Source organism: Pagrus pagrus (genome assembly GCF_965226575.1).
Source record: "Pagrus pagrus genome assembly, chromosome: 19".
NCBI classification, from domain to species: domain Eukaryota; kingdom Metazoa; phylum Chordata; class Actinopteri; order Spariformes; family Sparidae; genus Pagrus; species Pagrus pagrus.
Genome location: NC_140203.1, coordinates 14,485,192 through 14,506,096, shown reverse-complemented (window position 1 = coordinate 14,506,096; position 20,905 = coordinate 14,485,192). Strand labels below are relative to the sequence as shown.

The following is a 20,905-nucleotide window of genomic DNA, read 5'->3' as shown; positions in this document are numbered from 1 at the left end:
ATATGTCGGTCGGGATCAAATTAGACCATCATATCACATCATCACGTCAAGGACACAACACAATATTATAACAAAACAGCATTAAATTCATAGTTCATTCATAGAGCATCTAAATAAAATATGAAAGTGAGACGTAAAATAAAGACCTAGCTAAAGGATCAAACACATCACACATCAGTCCTGCAGGTCTGAGTCCAAATAAAAACTTTGAAGATTGTGTCCTTATTGTCGACTGCAGCTTAACACAGAGGGGTTAAGAGGTTAGAGAGGTAAGTGCATGTGTGTGTTCTGACTGCTTTGATCCCTCTGGGGTAGGAAGTAACACACCGTCGGTGATCTTTGAGGGTCAGGGAAGTCCGTTGCTCATTTACCCTTGCACACAGCGGAGCCCAGCAGTGTAACAACTGAGAGAGTTTTTACTTCCTTTAAAAACTTTATTACTAACACCTAGGCCCTATTTTCACATTCCCATCTTCACACCATCTTTGTTGGTCCGCTCGCTCTGTGCCTCTCAATTTTCTGCCTTCTTTTCTGTCTTCTTGAATTTCACTGTCTGCAAACTCAAATTATACAAATTCCATTAATAAATCCAATTTAAAAAAAGTTTTTCATATTTATTTAACAGGATCAGTCTAAAAGGCACAAGTTCAGGAAATCGCATCGAGATCAGTAGAATTTGAGACCACAAATTAAAAAGAAAGAAAATTAATACACGTTTAAGTTCACTTGAAGGTTTTCCTTTCTTCTCTCCATCAGTCGCCCTCTCCTTTGCTGTTCCTGTCCAGGTATTTTCCCTTCATATTTGGCCTTTATTAGCTTTTTTTTTTTATTTCTGCCACTGACTGCGGTTATGGAAACAGTGAGACCGACAGAATTCTGTTGTTGTTGTGCCAGGCGTCGTAAAGTCACACAATCACTCAGACATTAGGGAATCATATTGGAATTTAGGGTTTGAGTGAGGGACACAGATTATAATGTTACAAGCAGTGGTGACTCTGACTGGTGGGTCATCCAGTGGCTTTATACCTGCTGTCTGATAGAAATGCTTTAATCTACTTGAGAGCACTGATTCACTGTCACAGTCCGCCTGTAGCCTGGTGGCTGATATTTGTTACAGAGACACACCAACAGGACATTGGCCCACCTAGTAAATATGTATGTGTCATAGTCTGTGTGTGCGTGTGTCCACTGATGCCTGCTGGCTTTCTTTCTGGCTAATCTCTCAGCTGTGGTGGCCTGGCTTTGCCTTTGATCATCTTAATGGTGTAACTATACCTTCTTTGGATCGAGTGGCTCGTAAAAAATTAAGTGTGCCATATTAAGGAGGATACACCAATTATTTAAAAGTGTCAGATCCATACTAATTTAATTAATGTTTAGGTAAATGTAAGTGTCAGACTTGGTATGGGAGACATCCAAAAATAAAGGACTCTTTAATTGAAGAATTTGCATTTTTTTTTTTGTCCTTTCCAGTAAATTTAAACTATTTATTACTTCGCAAAAAGAAAGATTTGTTTGAAAGTGTATGCAGATAAATATACACTGAAACGCTTGATATTTATTTCTTAAGCCAGCTCCATATTGACGCACACAGAGGCCAAATACAAAAGGAACATGAAAGTCTTTTACAAAAAAGGCATTTACAAACAGGTTGTTGGTTACTAAATAAAGAAAACGAAAATTGGGGGTGAGACAATAAACAATGAATTTATTTGAAAGCGTCAACTTGGTAATAAGAGCAAAGCATGCTTCATAGTCAGTGGAAGAAAATAGCTGATAAGTGCCATCCTGACACAATTTCAGGTGTTTTCATGCTACAAACTAAACTACAAATGTTTGGAAAGCTTGATATCCCAGTGAATTCCTTCCTTTGTATATGCTCATGAGAATAATTACCCGTGATTCCTGCTGGTTTTGCCTTATTAGTCACAGTGGAAATTTTAAATTAGCTTCTATTTACATAGTCGAAGTTGTGAAATGATTTTTGGCAGCGTTCTGAAACTTGCTTTGTTTATGAGCTGTCCTGGAGCTGTTATACACACATGACTATAAAGCTGACTTTGTTGGGGGGGAAGGGATTAGTGAGAGAAGGTCAAACTTGTTTACCTCATTTGAAAATTCAGTGCAACACTATTGATTTTAAGCATTAAATGCATTCACGCTTTTCTACCTGGTAGTATTGTGTGACTGCAGGCTCCCAGGGTGTTGTGTATTGCATGTTAGAAGGAATTCAGACCTGGTATTAACATCTGTCCTGAGTGATACGATTACAAGTCTGTCAGTTCACACTTTTCAAAATGTGTTTATCGTAAATCAGATACATAAATATAATGTAAATTATGAAATCAGTTCAAACAACTGTTAAATTTTGGGAGGTTAGACGTCCTTTGGACTCAGAAGCAGAGAGGCTGGTACCGTGCTGTTACGACAAACTGATACATTATACAAGGAAAGAAATAACTTGATGATTTGCATTTAATGCAGAATTTACAAGAAGCCATGAGTAATTTTGAATTTGTTGTAGCTGTTTCGAAAAGGTTATGAAGTTTCCACATCACTCAGCAACTCTTAAAATCAGGCGATTTGTTAAGGGAGTCTGGGGATATTGCAGTTACTAGTTTGATGGTTAGTTGAAACAGACGGTGTGTTGTGAACATTGGCAGAGAGGTGATCGGATCTCAAATGCATCCTCTATGTATCTTGGGGACGTCCCCAACTGTATTTAGAGCAGTCCACTTATTCAGGACGCATGTTGATACCAAGTGTGAACAGCCTCTTACTGCCTGTAAGTCATTATAGGGCTGATGTTATCAAGGTTTCCTGAGCCTCTTTTGGTAAACACACACTCCCTCTGTTTCTCTCTCCTCTTTTTTATTTATTTATCTCCAGATCTTTCTATTTCTGACTTTTTTCCAATTTTGGAAGCAAACTGAGTATTCTGAGTTAAAGAACACAACTACAAAATGTGCATTCTGTTGTCAAGTTTTCAATGTATGATGAATTATGAAAGTGGAGGTACTGAGATATCCCTGTCGTGCAGGTCTGACGGCTGTGGGTGGTCTGTCCCTGATGGGAGGTGGCTATACCCCAAACAATACTGCTGAGACACTGGCTCTGCTGGCTGCCTTCATCTCCTCGGTCAACATCGCTGGTGAGTCACCTGCACATAGACACCTCACAGTGATCCCTGCCAGTTACAGCAACCTTTAGCCAGTAAAATATCAACTCAGGCTGAAGATTGAAGTGTTTTACATTGATTGTACAATAACAATCTTTCGAAGCCCAAGTTTTGCAGCTGCCCTGTCTAACCCACCTGCTCACACCACAGACCACACACATTCACTGCTGCTATTAGCCTAAATAATTCCCATTAAAATGACAAAGTGTTCCCAGAGCCATTACAATACTCATCACTCTGTAATAGTCCTGGGAAACAGAGTGTTCCTCCAGCGCCGGGCCATGAATTTGTTCTAATTTCTCCTATTAGCTCACAGCTACACACCAGGGGAGACTTTGATGCAAGCAAAATAACAGTTCACTTGCACATTGGAGCAGTTCAGCCTGTTTGTTAAAAATGCACCAAAAGCTTCTTTGATTTTTATGTGCGAGTGATGTAGGACACCACAAGGTTTTGAAGTTCAAGACGAGACTGTGAATCCTGCCACAAATCCTTGGCCCTCTAGGCTCTGTGGCGTTACAAACCCCCTATTAGTCTTTCAGATTTCCCTAAACGAAAGCATGCTAAAATACCACAGCCCTTTATAGACCTACCTAGTTCCTTACCGGTTGTTTAATTTCATTTTTGATGTTCTCCATGGGTTCGGTTCCACACGCACATTTTTAAGCGGTTTACCACATTACCCATAAACCCCTGGGAAGAGAAATATTCATTCCATGGAAAGGGTCAAAACACAATAGTGAAATTTAGCTCCAATAAAGCAGACCCTGGCATTTTTCAGCTTGTGTGTCTGTTTGGAGGAACAGGTCCCTAGGCGTAGCTTCTTGTTTCCTCCTTGTCTTCACGCTCTGTTGAATATCTCGAGCTTAATATGTTCAGTTTCTCACAATCCGAATCTTAGTGTGCAACCAGGTCTCATCAGAGTCCATATTTTTCTGTTATTGCAAGTTTTTTTTTGTTTTTTTGTCTGCTCCAGCATGTAAATCACATGTCATGTGCTCTACTTTGGGAAAAAAAGCAAAGCAGCAATCATTTCATTTAAAATGTTTAAACTGCTACCAATCAAACATTGGCTGGTTACATTGCTAGTCAGTCTGCAGGCCACACAGCTAATCAGCTAGTCAGCAGTAGCACATTAAATAGCTTCAGCGCTTTTTCTCTGCGTTTTGGCCTTTCATACACATGTAAACAGTGTGTTCCCTGTAGCTAAGCAACCAACCAGAGAATACAGTCTCATTCCTGTTTACTACGGCACACCCATGCCCTATGTATGCAAATGGCCATATTAGATAGATATTCGTTTTCAGGTGTTTTACTATGTACAGAGAATTTTACCAAAAATACCTGCCTAACCCATCTCACACCTCATGTCTGTACCTATCCAACCCAAACAATGAAGGCAATAAGTAACAGCCAATCAGAGACAGTAGTACAGGTCATGACTTTAGCGTCAGTGTCACAGACGAGCCCCCAGGAAGAACGGCAGGCCTCGAAGCCAGTTTTCGTAGTGGACAAACCGTGTAATTACAACATCACGTGATGAACAGTGGCCCAAAAATACTTTTTCCCATAAGCTTACATTGTGAAAGCAGCGTCTGTTAAACGGTGGATAAATTTTTTTGAGCGTCACAACCACTGCAAAACTACTCGTTTCACTATCAGAATTTGAGTCATTTGGTCCAATAAAATTTAGAAGAGCTTCATGATTAAATTATTTTATCTCCTTTCAAGTTATCCAGGTGCTAAACTGGAAGTTAGCCGGCTCATGTGGCGGAAGTCTCCAGCGCCTACGCTCTATGGGCCACATAACACGGAAGATCCGGGTATTTTCATACCCAAGAAGTCGAGCTGTTTCATAGGAATGAATGGGGATCTGCCTCCTACACTGTGTCCATGATTTTGCCAGTTTTGCTGATAGGCTGCTGTTTTTGCAAGCTTTAAAATAAAGTGTTAACATATTCATTAAGGGTAACAAAAAAAGAGACAAAAACATGAGTGGATACTGGCGTGTAAATATGAGAACATTCTTCCATATTAATATATTGACTCAGATTGTTCTGCAATAATATTAGACACATTAGTATTATTATTATATGTTTTAACAGTCTGCGACTAAAATTACATGATCTGGAAAGAAACAGGTGCTAGCCTCTGATTCACCCTCGTATGTATGGTTGTGCACGTGTGTGCACGTGGCTACAATCATGCCAGAGGGGAAAAAGGGAGACACACACTCAGTAATGTGATCTCCTCCTGTAAAGCAGTGAGACACCGTCTGGTCCTGCTTTGACACTTTTGAGGTTTTCTACTTGAAATATTTACACTGACATGAAGTAGACCTATTAAATTCCTAACATTGGTTATTGGGTTTGGCAACTGTTTTTAGCTGTTGGCCTAAAAAAACACCTGTCGTCTAAATATAGATATTTTTCATGTATTTCAGGTGCCTCAACATCCTACTTTTTACTTTCTTTTCTGCTCTCTGGCACCTTTTTATCATGAGGGTTTCTTGTATACTAATAAAGAAACTTTTAACCCTAACTTTGTGCCACTGTCAGTACAGGTGCACTCACTTTCTCTGTCTCACCCAGGTGGTTTCCTTGTGACGAAGAAGATGTTGGACATGTTCAAGCGTCCCACAGATCCTCCAGAGTATAAATACCTTTACCTGCTTCCTAGTGGGGTCTTTGTGGGAGGCTACGCTGCTGCTCTGCAGGCTGGATACAACATTGAACAGGTGTGAGAGGATGTTTATAAAGTGCACACAGTTCAAGATTATATTTGTGGTTTCCTACCAAAACTTTCCCTCAGAAATGGTGCAGAACAGCCCACGACTTCATAAAAGTCAGCTAATCATCCTCTAAATGTATTCTTTGTTTGCCCAGATGTTGTGGAGGAGCTTCCAAGTAAATCATTTGGTCTTATTTCTCATCCTGTGGTCCCTCAATCCTTGTCCATAACCCCATTTTTTCCGTTCTGTCTCTTTCTCTCACCAGATTATGTACTTGGGCTCTGGCCTGTTCTGTGTCGGTGCCCTGGCCGGCCTTTCCAACCAGAAAACAGCCCGTCTGGGTAACACTTTGGGTATGATAGGAGTCGCCGGGGGCATTGCTGCCACTCTGGGTGCCCTGAAGCCGAGTCCTGAGCTTCTGGCACAGATGAGCGCCGCCATGGCTGTAGGTGGCACTGCCGGTAAGTCGGTGAAAAATACTTGCAGCAATGTGTTGCAGCCGGTGTAAATTAATAGACATGGTTTTTGCATTATTTGTGTGTGTGTGTGTGCATGTATTCCAAGCTTGGCCAGATTTAGCAGCAGGTGTGCAGAACGCAGAGACTCTCTGTGATGTTTTCATCAAACGCAGCATGACTAATTCCCCGCCAGACCCAGGAGGTCTGTTGAAATGGTCAGCATCATGTATTACTCATCTTCTCTCGCTCGTGCGGGACAGTTTGATCATTTTAAATGCTAATTGTTCCAGTAACAAAGCCGAAGCACAGACTAAACTACCCACACAGATAATGGCGCACTTTTCCAGATACAGTAACGTTGCAAAACTTCCTGCAGTGCACACACACACAAAGTTTAGACACACTCACAAACATGGAATTTCCCCAAACAGGCCTCATCAGCAGCACCTGTATCCTCAGAAGACCTACTTCCCAGCAGTGCGTGTGCACATGCTTGTAATTTGCATGTTATTTGTGTACGGGTCCTTCAGGGCCATTGCACTTTATTTATTTGTTATCTCCTAACTCTTTTCTTTAGGCCTGGCCATCGCTAAGAAAATCCAGATCACTGACTTGCCCCAGCTGGTGGCTGCCTTCCACAGCTTGGTGGGTCTTGCTGCTGTGCTCACCTGCGTGGCCGAATACATGATCGAGTACCCCCACTTCGCCACCGACCCTGCGGCCAACCTCACCAAGATTGTCGCATACATCGGCACCTACATCGGTGGAATCACTTTCAGCGGCTCTTTGGTGGCATATGGCAAACTGCAAGGTGAAGCAGAGTCGTATATGCTTAGTATACCTCCCAGTATGCTGATGTACAGACAGAACTTGAATTAATGCTGTCATGGTATTATGAAGGACATTCACCCTGATGACAGGTAGAGAAACAGATAGTAGAAAACTGCAAACAGCAACAACAATCTATAATTATTATTATATAATTATAATTCTATAGCCTGCTGTGTCTTTGATATTTGAGTCTTTATAGATGTTATTTTACGTGATCAGTTATGGAATGTAATGTAAGTATACTTACTCAAGTACAGTTTTGAGGTACTTGTACTTAACTTGAGAATTTCCATTTTCTGCTACATTTTGTTTTCATTAGCCAGGCCGATAATCGGTCGCCGCATAGTAATTGGTATATATGTACATGTAAATATATGTTTTATGTTTTTATTTGTACTTTTGATACATGAAATATTAGATACTCTAAGACTTTTACTCGCATTAGCATTAAAGCATTATTAGCGTTGAAAATGGAAGCAGGATCAAACGGCAAGACTTGCTTTTACATTTTGTTCTGTACAGATCAAACAAAAGAAATACAATATTAGTAAAAACAGAAAGATAATCTTTTTGTGGATGTGGATCTTGAAAACAGGATTAAACATATCATTTTTAAGATTTCTGCAGACAGATGTGTCAGTTTGGCAGCTCTCTAGTTATCAACAAGAGAAGGTCTGATGCTTCATACCCACTTCTGCCTGCTGTGAAGGGGGAAAAGACGGGGGGGGAGAAGGGTTCATCAGGTTCATGTGCTGGCACCGGTCCTGGCAGCCTCACTGTACTTTCCATATAGGCTGCAAGTGTTTCACAAGGGCAAATTATGCATGAACGTGACATTCAGTTAATGACAAATCTCAAGCGGTGACTGCTGAATAAATGATAGATGCTACATTTAATAGTTAAACAAGCTATTTTGTGCTGTTTTGATTTGTATCTTAGACAAGTTCACAGCTGAGTGATAAATTAATACAAGTGTTTATTTGAAGTTTCTCTCTCTCTAACTCTTCTCTCCGTCCAGGTGTTCTGAACAGCGCTCCCCTGATGCTCCCTGGTCGTCATGCTCTGAACGCCAGTCTTATGGCAGCTAGTGTTGGTGGGATGATTCCCTACATGCTGGATCCCAGTTACCTCACAGGCATCACCTGTCTCGGATCTGTCTCTGCTCTGTCCGCTGTCATGGTACGGCTGTGTGTGTTTCTGGGGTCTGCTTTTGCACTTCTCTACTGATTTTAAGAAAAAATAAAAAAACCTTTACAGCTTCTGAAAACAGGTTAGAATCAGGTGAATCCAGGCAGAGGGCACACTAATGTAATTACTTTAAAAAGAAGAAATATTTTTACAGTGACATGTTACAACTTCAGCATTTTCGCTCTTTTTGCATATTTCCATGTGTTGCTGGGAAAATCAGCAGGTGGACTCAGTCCAAGAGAGAACATTTCCAGTGCATCCCTAGAGAAGTGAGATGGATATCATTTCATTTTCAGTTATAAATGAATTGGTCTGTAATCAGTCTCTAGAGTACAGTATAATGTATCATCTACTGTGCATGTGTGTGTATGTTCAGTCACACACGATCTTAGAAATGAAACTTCAGTATTTCAGCGAGTGCAACCTGATGATGTGCACCTGTGCGCCTTGAAATAAAGTCAACACACACCCCTGGACCTTGCTGCTGCTTTGATAACTACAGTTGGCCCTTGTTAAACAGAAAGTGTACAGATGATGGAGGGACAGAGAACGAGTTGATTTGATTGTGAAAAATGTGAGTGAAGCTGGGTGAAGTTTTCTCTTTAGTTAGGTTCAACAAGTGCATCAAGAAGCGTGCTAGTTCCAGTTATGGAGGGAGAATGTGTTAATACTTTATAACCTTTTTGAAATTTTCTTTACCTATACTTTACTTTCCTCTTCCTCTTCTGCTGCTTCTTGTTCTTCGTCTGCTTCTTCTGCTGCTTCCTCTTCTTCTCTTGCCTCTTCTGCCTTTACTTCTTCTGCTTCTTCATCTTCCTGTATTAAGCCACTTAATTAACTCTTAACTCTTCTTCTAACCTTTCAGGGTGTAACCTTGACAGCAGCCATCGGAGGCGCTGACATGCCGGTTGTTATCACCGTGCTGAACAGTTACTCAGGCTGGGCGCTCTGTGCTGAGGGCTTCCTGCTCAACAACAACCTGCTGACCATCGTTGGAGCTCTCATCGGGTCATCTGGAGCAATCCTGTCATATATCATGTGTGTGGTGAGTCTCCGTTTAAAGAATTCAAATTCTAAATAAATCCTGAAGTGAAGCATTTGATGTTTTATGTTGTTGTTCCTCTCCTGACCACCAGGAGGGACTCTAACTTTACCATAGCAGAGCAACTGTTCTGACAAAAATTTGAGGATATATCCCTTTCAAATTTCATCTCATTCAATTCAAGACAATGAGGTGAAAGCAGAAGGTAAAGCAACAGTAAAAAGGGAAATACAAAATCTCTCTCTCACCCTGTCAGGCCATGAATCGTTCCCTGGCTAACGTGATCTTGGGAGGCTACGGCACGTCCTCCACCGGCACAGGAAAGCCCATGGAGATCACGGGCACACACACAGAGGTCAACGTGGATCAGACCGTCGACATGATTAAAGAGGCCCACAATATAATCATCACTCCAGGTAAAACACACACAGCCCTACACACACTTCAGAGGTCTTGTATGTGAGTGGAAAAACATGGTACTTTGACTTTGCCAGTCTTTTTTTTTTCCAGCATTAGCAAAGTCTGTGTTCTGTTTATTTAACCTTCTCTTGACCCATGTTACATCACCATTTTGCTAGGCTAATTGACAAGTCATGGTAGAGTGGCCACACACGCACACACATACACACAGTCTTGGGTTTCTGTGTGGTCGTCAGTCCCTGGTAAATAGACATTCTACAGTGCAGCGTATATATGCAAGGTCAAGGGAAAATTAGATGGAATGAGGGTATGCTGGCTTTTTGTTGACAATTCAAGTACTACGTTCAAAATTGGCTTCTAGTTCCTTTTTCGGGGTTAGAGCGTGGGGTCCAACCTTTGTTCCAGCTTCATGCTTTTCTTCTTTTCACATGTTTTCAGTATGAGTCTTTAAATACAAGTCTGAACCTCCCACTTGGACCATGACGAAGGTCCTCGCTGCCTTTGCCCTAAAATCATCGTCACTGTGTGGCCCAGTGACTTTTCTGTCCTCTCGCCAGTCTGTGGTGAACTAGTCACAGTTCCACTAAGTTGTTTTACTCACGTGGGTACAGGTAAACACAGACTAAAGGCACCCAGCCTGCAAATTGGTGATTCCAGTCACAGTGCTGAGTGCCTATATACAAAAACCAACTCTTCAGAGGAAAACCTCTGCAATTTACAAGAATTGCAAACTTAAAGTGGTCACATGATTGGGAAGAAGTGAAAAATAAGCAATCCATGGAGTAACATCCAATGTAGGTCAAATTTTTTTTCTTGCTTTTGTAAGACTTACACAAAAGCTGCAAAACAGGCCAAAGAAATGTTGAGTTGGAAGGAGTGGGAAAAATGAACGGAAATGAAAAATTATTATTTTTCTTTTTAGCCGTTTTCTCAAAATGGTCTACAAACAATACCACACCAAGACAAGACCAATAATAAAATGCCAGACATTTTTTGAAGATTCATAGGAAAACATAAACCAGTGAAATATGAGGAGCCGAATAAGTAGAAACACATTAAAATAGAACTTGTCAAAGTCATCTTATGAATATCCCAGGCATGGCATCAGAAAGCCTCTAAACCAGGACATTAAAGATACAAACTCGGTCTCAATGTTATACAGGTAATCTTTTCCTAATTACATCAGTTTCAGAACACGTAATACCTAAATGTATAATTCGTTACTCTAACCAGAGTAGTCATTAGTCAGACTGGTATTGTTACCCAGCTTCGGCTCTCAGTTGGTCCCCTTGTTTCCATTTTGGCCATTTTCCTTAATTGGAGCCGTCACAGTCACTTTGCCTGATTGACATCTGTGGAAACGGTTAAGACTCTGCCTGATAAACATAAGTGTTTTCCTGGCTTTGTCTGGCCCATCTGCACATAGTCTGGGTCCACTTGTTTTTCTTATAGGAGAAACTCCAGAGAGAATAGTGGAAGCACGAGGAATGAAGGAATTGTGATGACGGAGAGGGGAAAAAACAGCGAAAACCATTAAATCGTTGAGCTTCAAACCTTGTTTTTTGAGTGTTTTTTTTTTTTTTTTTTGTCTGAGTTGAGTTGAAACCATGTCATTTTGATTGGTGTGTTGTAACAAGACAGTTTCTGACTGCTTGTTGTGACAAGGCTCGTAAACACCACTGGACCGTTTGACATGTGTTTGTGTGTGATGTGTGATAAAAATCAAGTGCCACACACCAGCATTATTAAACATGAAAGAGGTCCAAGGCTTGGAGGAAGGAAAACATACTGTCCCAGCTTTCTACTAAAAGCCAAGTAACATAATTTAATATTTATGTGTTACCAAAATGTTTCATATTGAATTAATGAATACAGGATTAAAAGCAACTATTTAGAGACATGAAGGCAGACATGAACAAGATGACGCAATTAAAGTTACAGACAATCATTAATTTCTTCTTTTATACATTTTTACAAACAAATTCTATTCTTACCTGTTGTTGTTTTAAAATGTCTTCCAGGTTATGGACTCTGTGCTGCAAAGGCCCAGTACCCCATCGCTGAGCTGGTGAAAATGCTCCAAGAGGCTGGAAAATCAGTCAGGTAACGGGACAATAAAACAAACTCATTTACATTAAGTTACATTAATTGAACTCTGAAAATGACTGAGAGTTTAAAAAAGTAGTACAACACATTCATCAATAGTTATGATTAATACTTAGGGATGGATATAGATATAGGGTTATGCATTCATGTAGCTAGATATAGACAGAGTAGATGGTTGTTCGTGTAGTTTAAGGAGGGAAGGAAAGGAAACGATACAAGATGCAGAAAAGAGTTTTGGCTTTGATGACAAGAAGATGGGATAGGACGGGTAGGAAGTGACTTGTATGCAAGGAATGAATGAGAAAAGGGAAATGTGAAAGAGGAGAGGAAGGACAAGGTACAGCGGAAGCTTGTGTGTAATTGTCCCGCCTCAGTCGTTTGATCCTGGCTGTTGCAGCTGCTGCTACTTAGAGCATTTGTGCTTGATTAGAGGAAAGTGGGTGGTCAGAAAAAAAAACTCCTTCACCCTGATGTCTTTCTCTCATATTTTCTCTTTTTCTTTGTTTCATTATTCAAATGCATACTCCTTATTTGTCATTTGTCTTCATGCAACTTATATCTGCCTGGGTAGACTGTATAGGATCATGTGAAGGGCAGAAACTGACTTTTTCAATCGGCAGCCACAGTCACTAATAGATCCCAGAACAGACAGGCCGTCTGCACTCTGTATCCTTCCAACCTTGCCAAACAAATAGGAAATAAATCTATAAATGGTGGTCGGGCACATGGCAAAGTAATGGAGAGAGAGTGAGACAGCCACCAGGATTCAGTGGCTGCTGTTAATTTTCTCCTCTGACTACATGACATGGCTAATTCATTTTGAGAGCTATGTACACACATGCACACACTGGACAGATAATACATGGTGAATGATTGCAGTAGGAAGTGTTTGTGTAGCCAGACTATAATCATAAACGTCTATCAACTACATTTGTTCAAATTAGCCATTGTTACGACCCCAGAGGTCGTCTTGTTTTCCATTTATTTTGACCCTCTTTCCCTTTTTCACATCTTTCTCTCTCAGTTAATAAAGTAAGGTAGTTGTTAATGGTGGTCAATAACCAGGTCTATAGAGGAGGGACTGTTCTAAAGGACTCATTAAATTTTGTTCCCACAGGTTTGGTATTCACCCGGTGGCTGGCCGTATGCCTGGTCAGCTCAATGTGCTGTTGGCTGAAGCTGGTGTCCCGTATGATATTGTCCTGGAAATGGAAGAGATTAATGATGACTTCCCTGGTAAGATCCAGTCCTTTCTGCCTTGTATACACTGTACCAGTCAGGAAACTGATTCTTCCAGAATTATTGTGACCCAATATGTTTGATTTAGCTGCTGTTTTTTAGAGGAATTTAGGAGTTAGAATTATTTACTTTCTTGTAGAGAGTCAGAGAAAAAGATTGTTCACTCTCATGTTTGTACGCTAAATATTACTATAGCCAGTAGAATGTTAGCTTAGCATAAACCTGTCATTTTAACACTTTTTGTACAGATTTTACAAACAAGGTGTTACATGTTAAGTAGTGAACTTTAGAGGAGCTGGTAGGGAGACTTTAAAAAAAAAAAAACTGAAGTCAAGCTAACTTTTTCCATATAGTTCCGTCCTCTCTCAACATGTTGAAATTTCTGCCACCCATATTTTTCTCAAAAACCTATTTTTTAAAACTTTCCCCACAATACTGCTGCCATCGTCTCCAATTGTGTCATGCACAATCTCCGACAAATGAGCCTTAACTTGTATGCCATATCTCTGATCCTCAAAAGCAGTATAAACATAATGATAAATATGATTTGGCATGTTGTTGAAGTACTCAAATGATTGGTGGCACTGTTGTTTTCAGGCTTGATGTGTGTGTGACAAAAAAGGCTGCGAGTTGATAGACAAAAGATTGGATAAGGTACAATGTCATTGAGACAAAGGCTGAAACTTATTAACCCTAAAAAAAACAAGAGTTAAAATGACCTGGACATGTTTTCTTATTTTCAATTTGTGGTGTGTCCAATCAGAGACGGACCTGACCCTGGTGATCGGTGCCAATGACACGGTGAACTCAGCCGCCCAGGAAGATCCTAACTCTATCATTGCTGGCATGCCCGTGCTGGAGGTCTGGAAGTCTAAGCAGGTGAGACATCTGGTGCATGTATGTGTAATAATGAGGTTGTCCTGAAGCCCAAAAAGATAAAGAGGACTGGAAGATTTTACAACAACTGGAGCACTTTTTATCGCTGAAAGTCCACACCCGTAGAAGGGCCTCCTCACACATAAAGAAATGCATAATGGCATTCATGGACACACACATGCACTTCAGGCTTGCATACACAGACAGAGTTCCAGGTGCAGTCCCATCCTGATCCCATTAGCGGGGACTGTGTCGCTGGTGGAATGACGACATTCAGAGCATCCCACTGGCACAGCTCCGAAATCTGGGATTTATACAGCGCTCCCACTAGATTCCCCCCCGGGAAATCAAAGAAGACATTCTACTTAACCACACACTTATACAGACACATACAGGTGCACAGATACAAAATACACGAAGAAAAGATTGCATAAATGCTTTTACAGTAAGTGGTCATTTATAAGTATCCAATAATGCATGCATGGGTCATGTGAGAACACACACAAACATATGCTGATTCTACATACACTACTTTTAGAGTTTTGCTCAAGTCAAACCTATGTAAAATACATCATTATTGAACTAATTGTTATTATTTCTGGTTATTTTTTCTCGATCAGCATTAAGTTTCAGTTTTTTCTGTAGTTTACATTTCTCCAAAATTCTTTAAAAAGCCTTTTATGAAGTATTGTCATCTGTAATCATCCAATTGGAGGTTTTATGTGCACATAAATGTGACTGTATCTCCTCCCTTTCTAGGTGGTTGTGATGAAACGTTCCCTGGGTGTGGGCTACGCAGCTGTCGACAACCCCATCTTCTACAAGCCCAACACTGCTATGTTGCTAGGCGACGCCAAGAAGACCTGCGACGCCCTGCAAGCAAAGGTCCGCGAGAGCGAGAGCCAGTAAGACTTGAGGCTCTGAGGCCAGCAGAGACCTCCACTAAGAGCACACATGGAGGTAGAAGATAAAGAGTCAAAGATATTTCAGCATTAAGATCCTCTTTGTCCAATTGTGACACAGCCAATTGAGCAAAGATGATCACTTTTTGGTACACCCTTCCTGACATCTATAGATAAAAGAAATGGTATGTAAAATTACACGTGTGCAGTAAGAGCCAAGCAGTGCAGATACTGTAGTTTTCTAATAGTGCTCCCACCCCGATGTAATTAAGCACAGATTTGTTTTCTCTTTGACACGTCTTGTATTTCTAGATGTGAAAGGAAGGGTAAGTCAGCCACGCGCATATGTGGTCTGTAATTTGGAGAGCATCTGACAGAATGTCGTCTTCATTGTAGACACTTATATTAATGTAAAAAAGCAACAATCAGAAGTATAGATGCATTAAGATGTTAGATATTTTAAATCTCACTGTTACAACAATTTAGGAAATAGTCAATAGTTGAAAGAAAACGACAGATGAATTGGAATTAGAAAGGAACAAAAGCAGAGATATATGAAGGTAAACCCGCCAGAGAAAGAGGTATGAGAGCACTAATGTTATTCCCAAACTGTAAAGACTGTTGCCTCCCCCTTTTTTCTCCAGAGTTTGCTTTTATTATAGTAAGATAAATTGATGTTCCCTTTGATGGATCTATTTCCTCTAAATGCTAATGTCACACCTTTATATTTCTGTACAAGTTAAAAGAGGAAAACAAGCAGGATAGTACAACATTTTTGTAAAGTTCTTTCAGTTCCAGTTTTCTACTGAATTGAGAGATTTTTGTATTGGGTCCAGTCATTATGAGAATCCTAGAAAATGTCAACGTGATTACATTTTAGAAGCCATAGCCTGTTATTGAAATCTAGTCATGCTATTTGCTTTTTTTTCTCTTTTAACTTGAGTGTGTCTTGTGACCTCCGCCTTTGCCTCTAGTGCAGCAATCACACACTGATCCAAAAACAGATACAAATCCATTCAGACCTCGTCTATCAAGCCTTTAATGCAATAAACCAAATGTCTCTGAGCTTTTAAGTACAGGACCACAGCTGTCCTGTAATGCTAGTACTCCTCCTCCATAAAAACACTCTTGTTGCTCTGATAGCTGAATGGATTTTATGATGTTTTTGCACCAGGTGCGTCCCATCATCCTGTGTGGTTCTGATATTACAGTACATGTGATGCTAGCCGCCGGCCTTTATGGTAAAGAAGGGTATTTTTGTAAGTGAACGTGGCTCATCCACTCCAGTATGTGTGTCCTCATTATTGCTCTGGAGGGAAATGAAGGCTCACTGTTTGTAAAGTAGGGCCAGATGTAAAACTGATTTTTGTGTAAAGAATCTAAAGCAACGATGCAGTTAATTCATTTGTTGCCACATTTCAGAAAACATGAATTTTTCAACTTTATTACCAAGTGTGCATTTCTAAATTGATATTGTCTTTTCTTAAAGCCCAGCATCTGCCATAAACCTTAACTTGTGCCAAACCGTCCCCTTTTGCACTCAATCTGGATAGATTTAACGGCACAAATATAGATTTGAGTGGTTGTTGTATAACCACATGAGTAATTCTTGAAAGATCATTGACATTACAGCAGTAGCTCTGACTCTACACCTGTCTTCACACAGCTGACCCAACCAAAACTTTAAACACCAGAACGTCATGTCATCAACTTTGAATTGCTTTGGCTAAGGTTGGGTTGCTGCCATCGTTTTATTTCTTTACTTCCTCTGAGTGTTTATGGTCATGATACATTAAATGAATTGGTAATGAGTGTTGGTACACGGTGTGAGGAACAATACTTCATGAGGTGACAGGTCACCTTTGATATTTTAATAACTAAGTCAGTGATATAAGACGTAAGTTATTGTTGTTTCATCCTGGGACCTGATTCGTTGACCATGACAACTATCCTACCTCTCCATAAAACGACCAATAACTTTCCATATGACCTTCATCTGACCAATCACCTGTAACAGACCAGTCATTTTCCACCCAACACACATAAATTCAACCAGTCAGCGCTCATGTGTCTCATGCTGCCTCATGTTTTGTGTTCATTGTGTTTTAACTATCAGACCTCAGTTAGCTGCTGGCTAGTTTACTGTATGTTATGCAAGTGAAGAGCTGCAGATGTCATTACTGCTCATGACGGGTTATTATTCATACATGTCAAACAACCGCAGTCTTTCGGGACTATAAGAATGAGATGCCTGCTTAATATTGGTAGATTCTTGCCATTTTTTCTATTGTATAGGTATTGATCAAACTAAGAAAGATGGAAAATCTAATTTTACAATGGCCAATATGCCCCCCTGTGCCCTTAACTTTTTTCTGTAAAGAAGCTATTTGTGCAGAGCAACAATGGGGGTTTGAAGTTGTACAGTGTTTCAATGCACCGTGTAGGGAGATGAAATGTACTGTGAATGTCCCCCCCCCCCCCCCCCCCCCCCCCCCTTTTGTTTATCATGGAACATTTTCATCCCTAATAAACCTGTATTTACACTAGATGTTTGCCTGAGGCTGTCATTCCTTCCCTGAAACACTCTTAAAGGTGCAACTGGATTCCCTACATGATGTATTTTTCTGAACTTACCAGATACTTGCCTTTACTGACTTAATCATAATATCCACATTACTGATGATTGTTTATTAAAAAATCCTATTGCGTGTATATTTTGTTAAAATACTAATACTCATCACAACAGTATTGTTGCAATCTTGATATTCAGGTATTTGGTAAAAAATATCGTGATATTGATTTTACTGCCTCGTCCTAGCATTTATGAAGTGCATTTGAGGTAATTGAAAAATAAAGAAACGTATCGTTTAACGTGAGATAGCCTAAAAATGTTGCAATATCATTTTAAGGCCATATTGCCCAGCATTAGTAAGCACTTTGAGCAAAAGTGAGCTATATCAGTCTTCGATAGGTGAGCTGTCGAAGCAAGATGATGCAAAGATGAGGTTTAAAAGATGCCAGTATATCAGGTGCATCAACCAGGAAAATATTACTTTTTTCCACTGTAGAGAGACTTAAATTACTGCCTCACAGTCGTATCCCTCTGCGTACCAGTCTAGTGCAGTTTACATCCATGTATGTCCAGACTCGTCTAATAAACTAAGTATTGAAGACGGAATGTATTAAGAGGTATTAAATGTAGTCCTCAGTGAAATCAAAGTTATCATTATATTGACATGAATTATTCCAAACATGCACAATTTAAAAACAAATGATCCAAATTAATACAGCAGAAGCAGATTTTAGCTTTTTATTCCACGCATGCTTCTTCCTTTTCAAAACCTGGCGCATACAATACCCACAATGCAACTTTGCAACTGAGTGACATCACTGAATTTATCAGATTAGATGCAGCGTCCTCTGGAGCCACTTTATACGTTATTTTCACATATGCAGTAGTACTCTCCAAGACCTGTAAACACACTTTAATGTGTAAAATCAGATTTGAAGAAATTCCTTCAAGGTGTTCCTGACCTGTTGTGTTCACTGGAATCGGATGGACAGATGGGCCACGGCTATTTCTTGTTTGGGGGCATAAAAATAAAATATTTTATGAAGGCCCTAACCCTAAGTTTTCTGTAGGAACTGCTGTAGAGCGCCATTTCGCTGTTGCCACATTGTGAACACACTCAAAAGGTAATTAAATGCAGCTGAGGAGTGCAAGATAACAGCGTAAGTATAACATTGTTTGGATTGTTTGGCAAAAAGATACTAAAACTTCAAGCCAGCTGGGAGGTGGTTTCTATTTACCATCCTGTAACCAGTGTCATGCAACACGCATCTCTTCTATTCCAATAATGAATGTAAGGGGATGAACAATTGTTCTGCTTTGATGGGGGAAAGTGGGGGGAGAAGATGCACACGCTGGTTGAGGTAGCCACCTCTGAAACCTCAAAGTGTCCCTGTGCAACAGAATGAGATCGCATGAGTCCGTCATGAGGGTGGTGATAATGTATGAAATGTAAATATCAGTTCGTGCGACATTTTCACCTACAAGCTGCACTTGATTGCTATTCATCAGCGGGGAGAGAACTGGAGGTACTTAGGAGGGGAGTGGTGCCTATAGAGATGGAGTAGATTAGACCAGAGATAGATTTATGAGGACAGGGATCGCATGTGTGCGCGATGAGGGTGGCTTCATCCTGTAACAAGTAGCACTCAGACAGGCTGTTATCTGCTCTCAGGCTGCAGGAGATCTGAGGAGAACTGTCACTCCCACAGCACAGGCGAGATGTACAGATAGTGATAACAGAATGACAAATCACCATCATGTTTAAAGCATCATCTCACGAAATTATTACCCTCAAATGTGAGTAGAAGTAATTCTTCATTTTCATCCAATTTACCTCAAGGACATCTTTATTTCTTGTGAAATTTGCACGTGGAGGGGTAAAGGTTCTGTGTGACTTCATGGTGTGTGTGAGGTAGAGACAGCATGAAGGTCCATGGTCTGATAAGTGCTGAGGTGACAGCCGCCTCAGCTCAAGCTGGTCTATTGTCACACTGCCAGTATTTACACAGAGTGCTGAGGGATAGCCACCATGTTCCAGCCACAATAAGCCTCCATCCCTCCTCTCTACAGGGAGAGTCTTTCCTCCCTGAGGAAAAAAACTCCCATCAAAATACATTGTATGTTTTGCCCGGTCTTGCATGCAATTTGGTATTTAATTATTTATGACGTGATTGTGTTTTGCTTTGGAATCTATTTGATGATGACACGCACTTTGTGGATTTTATGTTTGATAAGGTAAAGTGAGCACGCACATGTGTGAGAAGGAAATATGTAGTTGAAGTGTTTGCATCATTCACAAGAAGATGAAATATAACAAAATAAAAATAAGCTGTTTAGGTACAGATGTGTTGTCAGCAATTTAATAAAGTTTCCAAAAAAAAGTACTAATTATGCAGAATGTCCCCCTTTGACATTGAATTTAGACATTGACCAAGACAGGTTCAGTGGTGTCCACCTTCATTTTGGAGTCCCTGAGGGTCAGGGGATTTGCCCAGTTGGTAAACCAGCGTCTTATATTATTATATTATGTTGCTGGATTTTTATAATCAATACTACAGTAATTTAATGTTGTAGTTGGTGGAGCTGGATTCGTTCTATACTATCTATGTATAACAATCTGATGTCTCATATTTTACATGATTTATATTTTGTAAGTCAAATATTAACCCTCAAAGTATTTACTTCTTGAATGTAGTGGTACCATTTATGACATGTAACCATGTAGGCTACATTTACTCAAGTACTGTACTTAAGTACATTTTGAGGTACCTGTAGTTTACTTGAGTATTTCCATTTTCTGCTACTTTATTCCTCCACTCCACTACATTTTGGAGGGTTAGGTTTGGATTTTGGATACGATAATCAGCCAGGCCTTACTACATTTTCTTTACTCAAGTAAGTTTATTATCAGATACTTTAAGATTCTTTAAGACTAACATCAGATACTTTCACTCATGTAGCCCACAGATCATTTGGATGACTTCACTTTACTTAAGTAATATTTTCACACGATAGTTACTTTTACTCGAGTATGACTTTTAGGTACTTTTTAGACCACTGATAAGTATAATACAGGAGTAAATATAGGCTAACCCTAACCTTATATGTGCTTACAGCAGCCTAATGTTGTAATAATGTGTTGCCTATCATGTAACAAAGTTTTTTCCTCTTCTTTTTCTGCTTTGCTGTTTTCGCAAAAAGGAGAAACAAACCCAGTGATGTCAACAAAATGAGAGATATATATATTGTACTGGCTGCAACATATCTCGCCTTCCTTGTTGCCCAAAGGTGGTGAATTTAGTCCGCCATTGCTCCGCGCGCCCTCTTCATTGCGCATTAGTTAATAACCCCGCAGTGAAACT

The 20,905-nt window shown here is 40.1% G+C and overlaps 1 protein-coding gene across 2 annotated transcripts in view; it reads left to right on the top strand.

The window, feature by feature from the left end:
• nnt (nicotinamide nucleotide transhydrogenase) overlaps positions 1 to 17,519 on the top strand; it is a 30,109-nt gene extending 12,590 nt beyond the window's left edge. For both annotated transcript variants that reach the window (XM_084339657.1, XM_084339658.1), the window contains exons 12-22: positions 3,041 to 3,151; positions 5,770 to 5,915; positions 6,175 to 6,370; positions 6,945 to 7,178; positions 8,217 to 8,377; positions 9,252 to 9,431; positions 9,685 to 9,844; positions 11,870 to 11,951; positions 13,072 to 13,190; positions 13,957 to 14,072; positions 14,829 to 17,519. In XM_084339657.1, the coding sequence (XP_084195783.1) occupies positions 3,041 to 3,151; positions 5,770 to 5,915; positions 6,175 to 6,370; positions 6,945 to 7,178; positions 8,217 to 8,377; positions 9,252 to 9,431; positions 9,685 to 9,844; positions 11,870 to 11,951; positions 13,072 to 13,190; positions 13,957 to 14,072; positions 14,829 to 14,978 (1,655 nt within the window). In that variant the 3' untranslated portion in view covers positions 14,979 to 17,519. The remainder of the gene's footprint in view (positions 1 to 3,040; positions 3,152 to 5,769; positions 5,916 to 6,174; positions 6,371 to 6,944; positions 7,179 to 8,216; positions 8,378 to 9,251; positions 9,432 to 9,684; positions 9,845 to 11,869; positions 11,952 to 13,071; positions 13,191 to 13,956; positions 14,073 to 14,828) is intronic.
• The last annotated feature ends 3,386 nt before the right edge of the window (positions 17,520 to 20,905 follow it).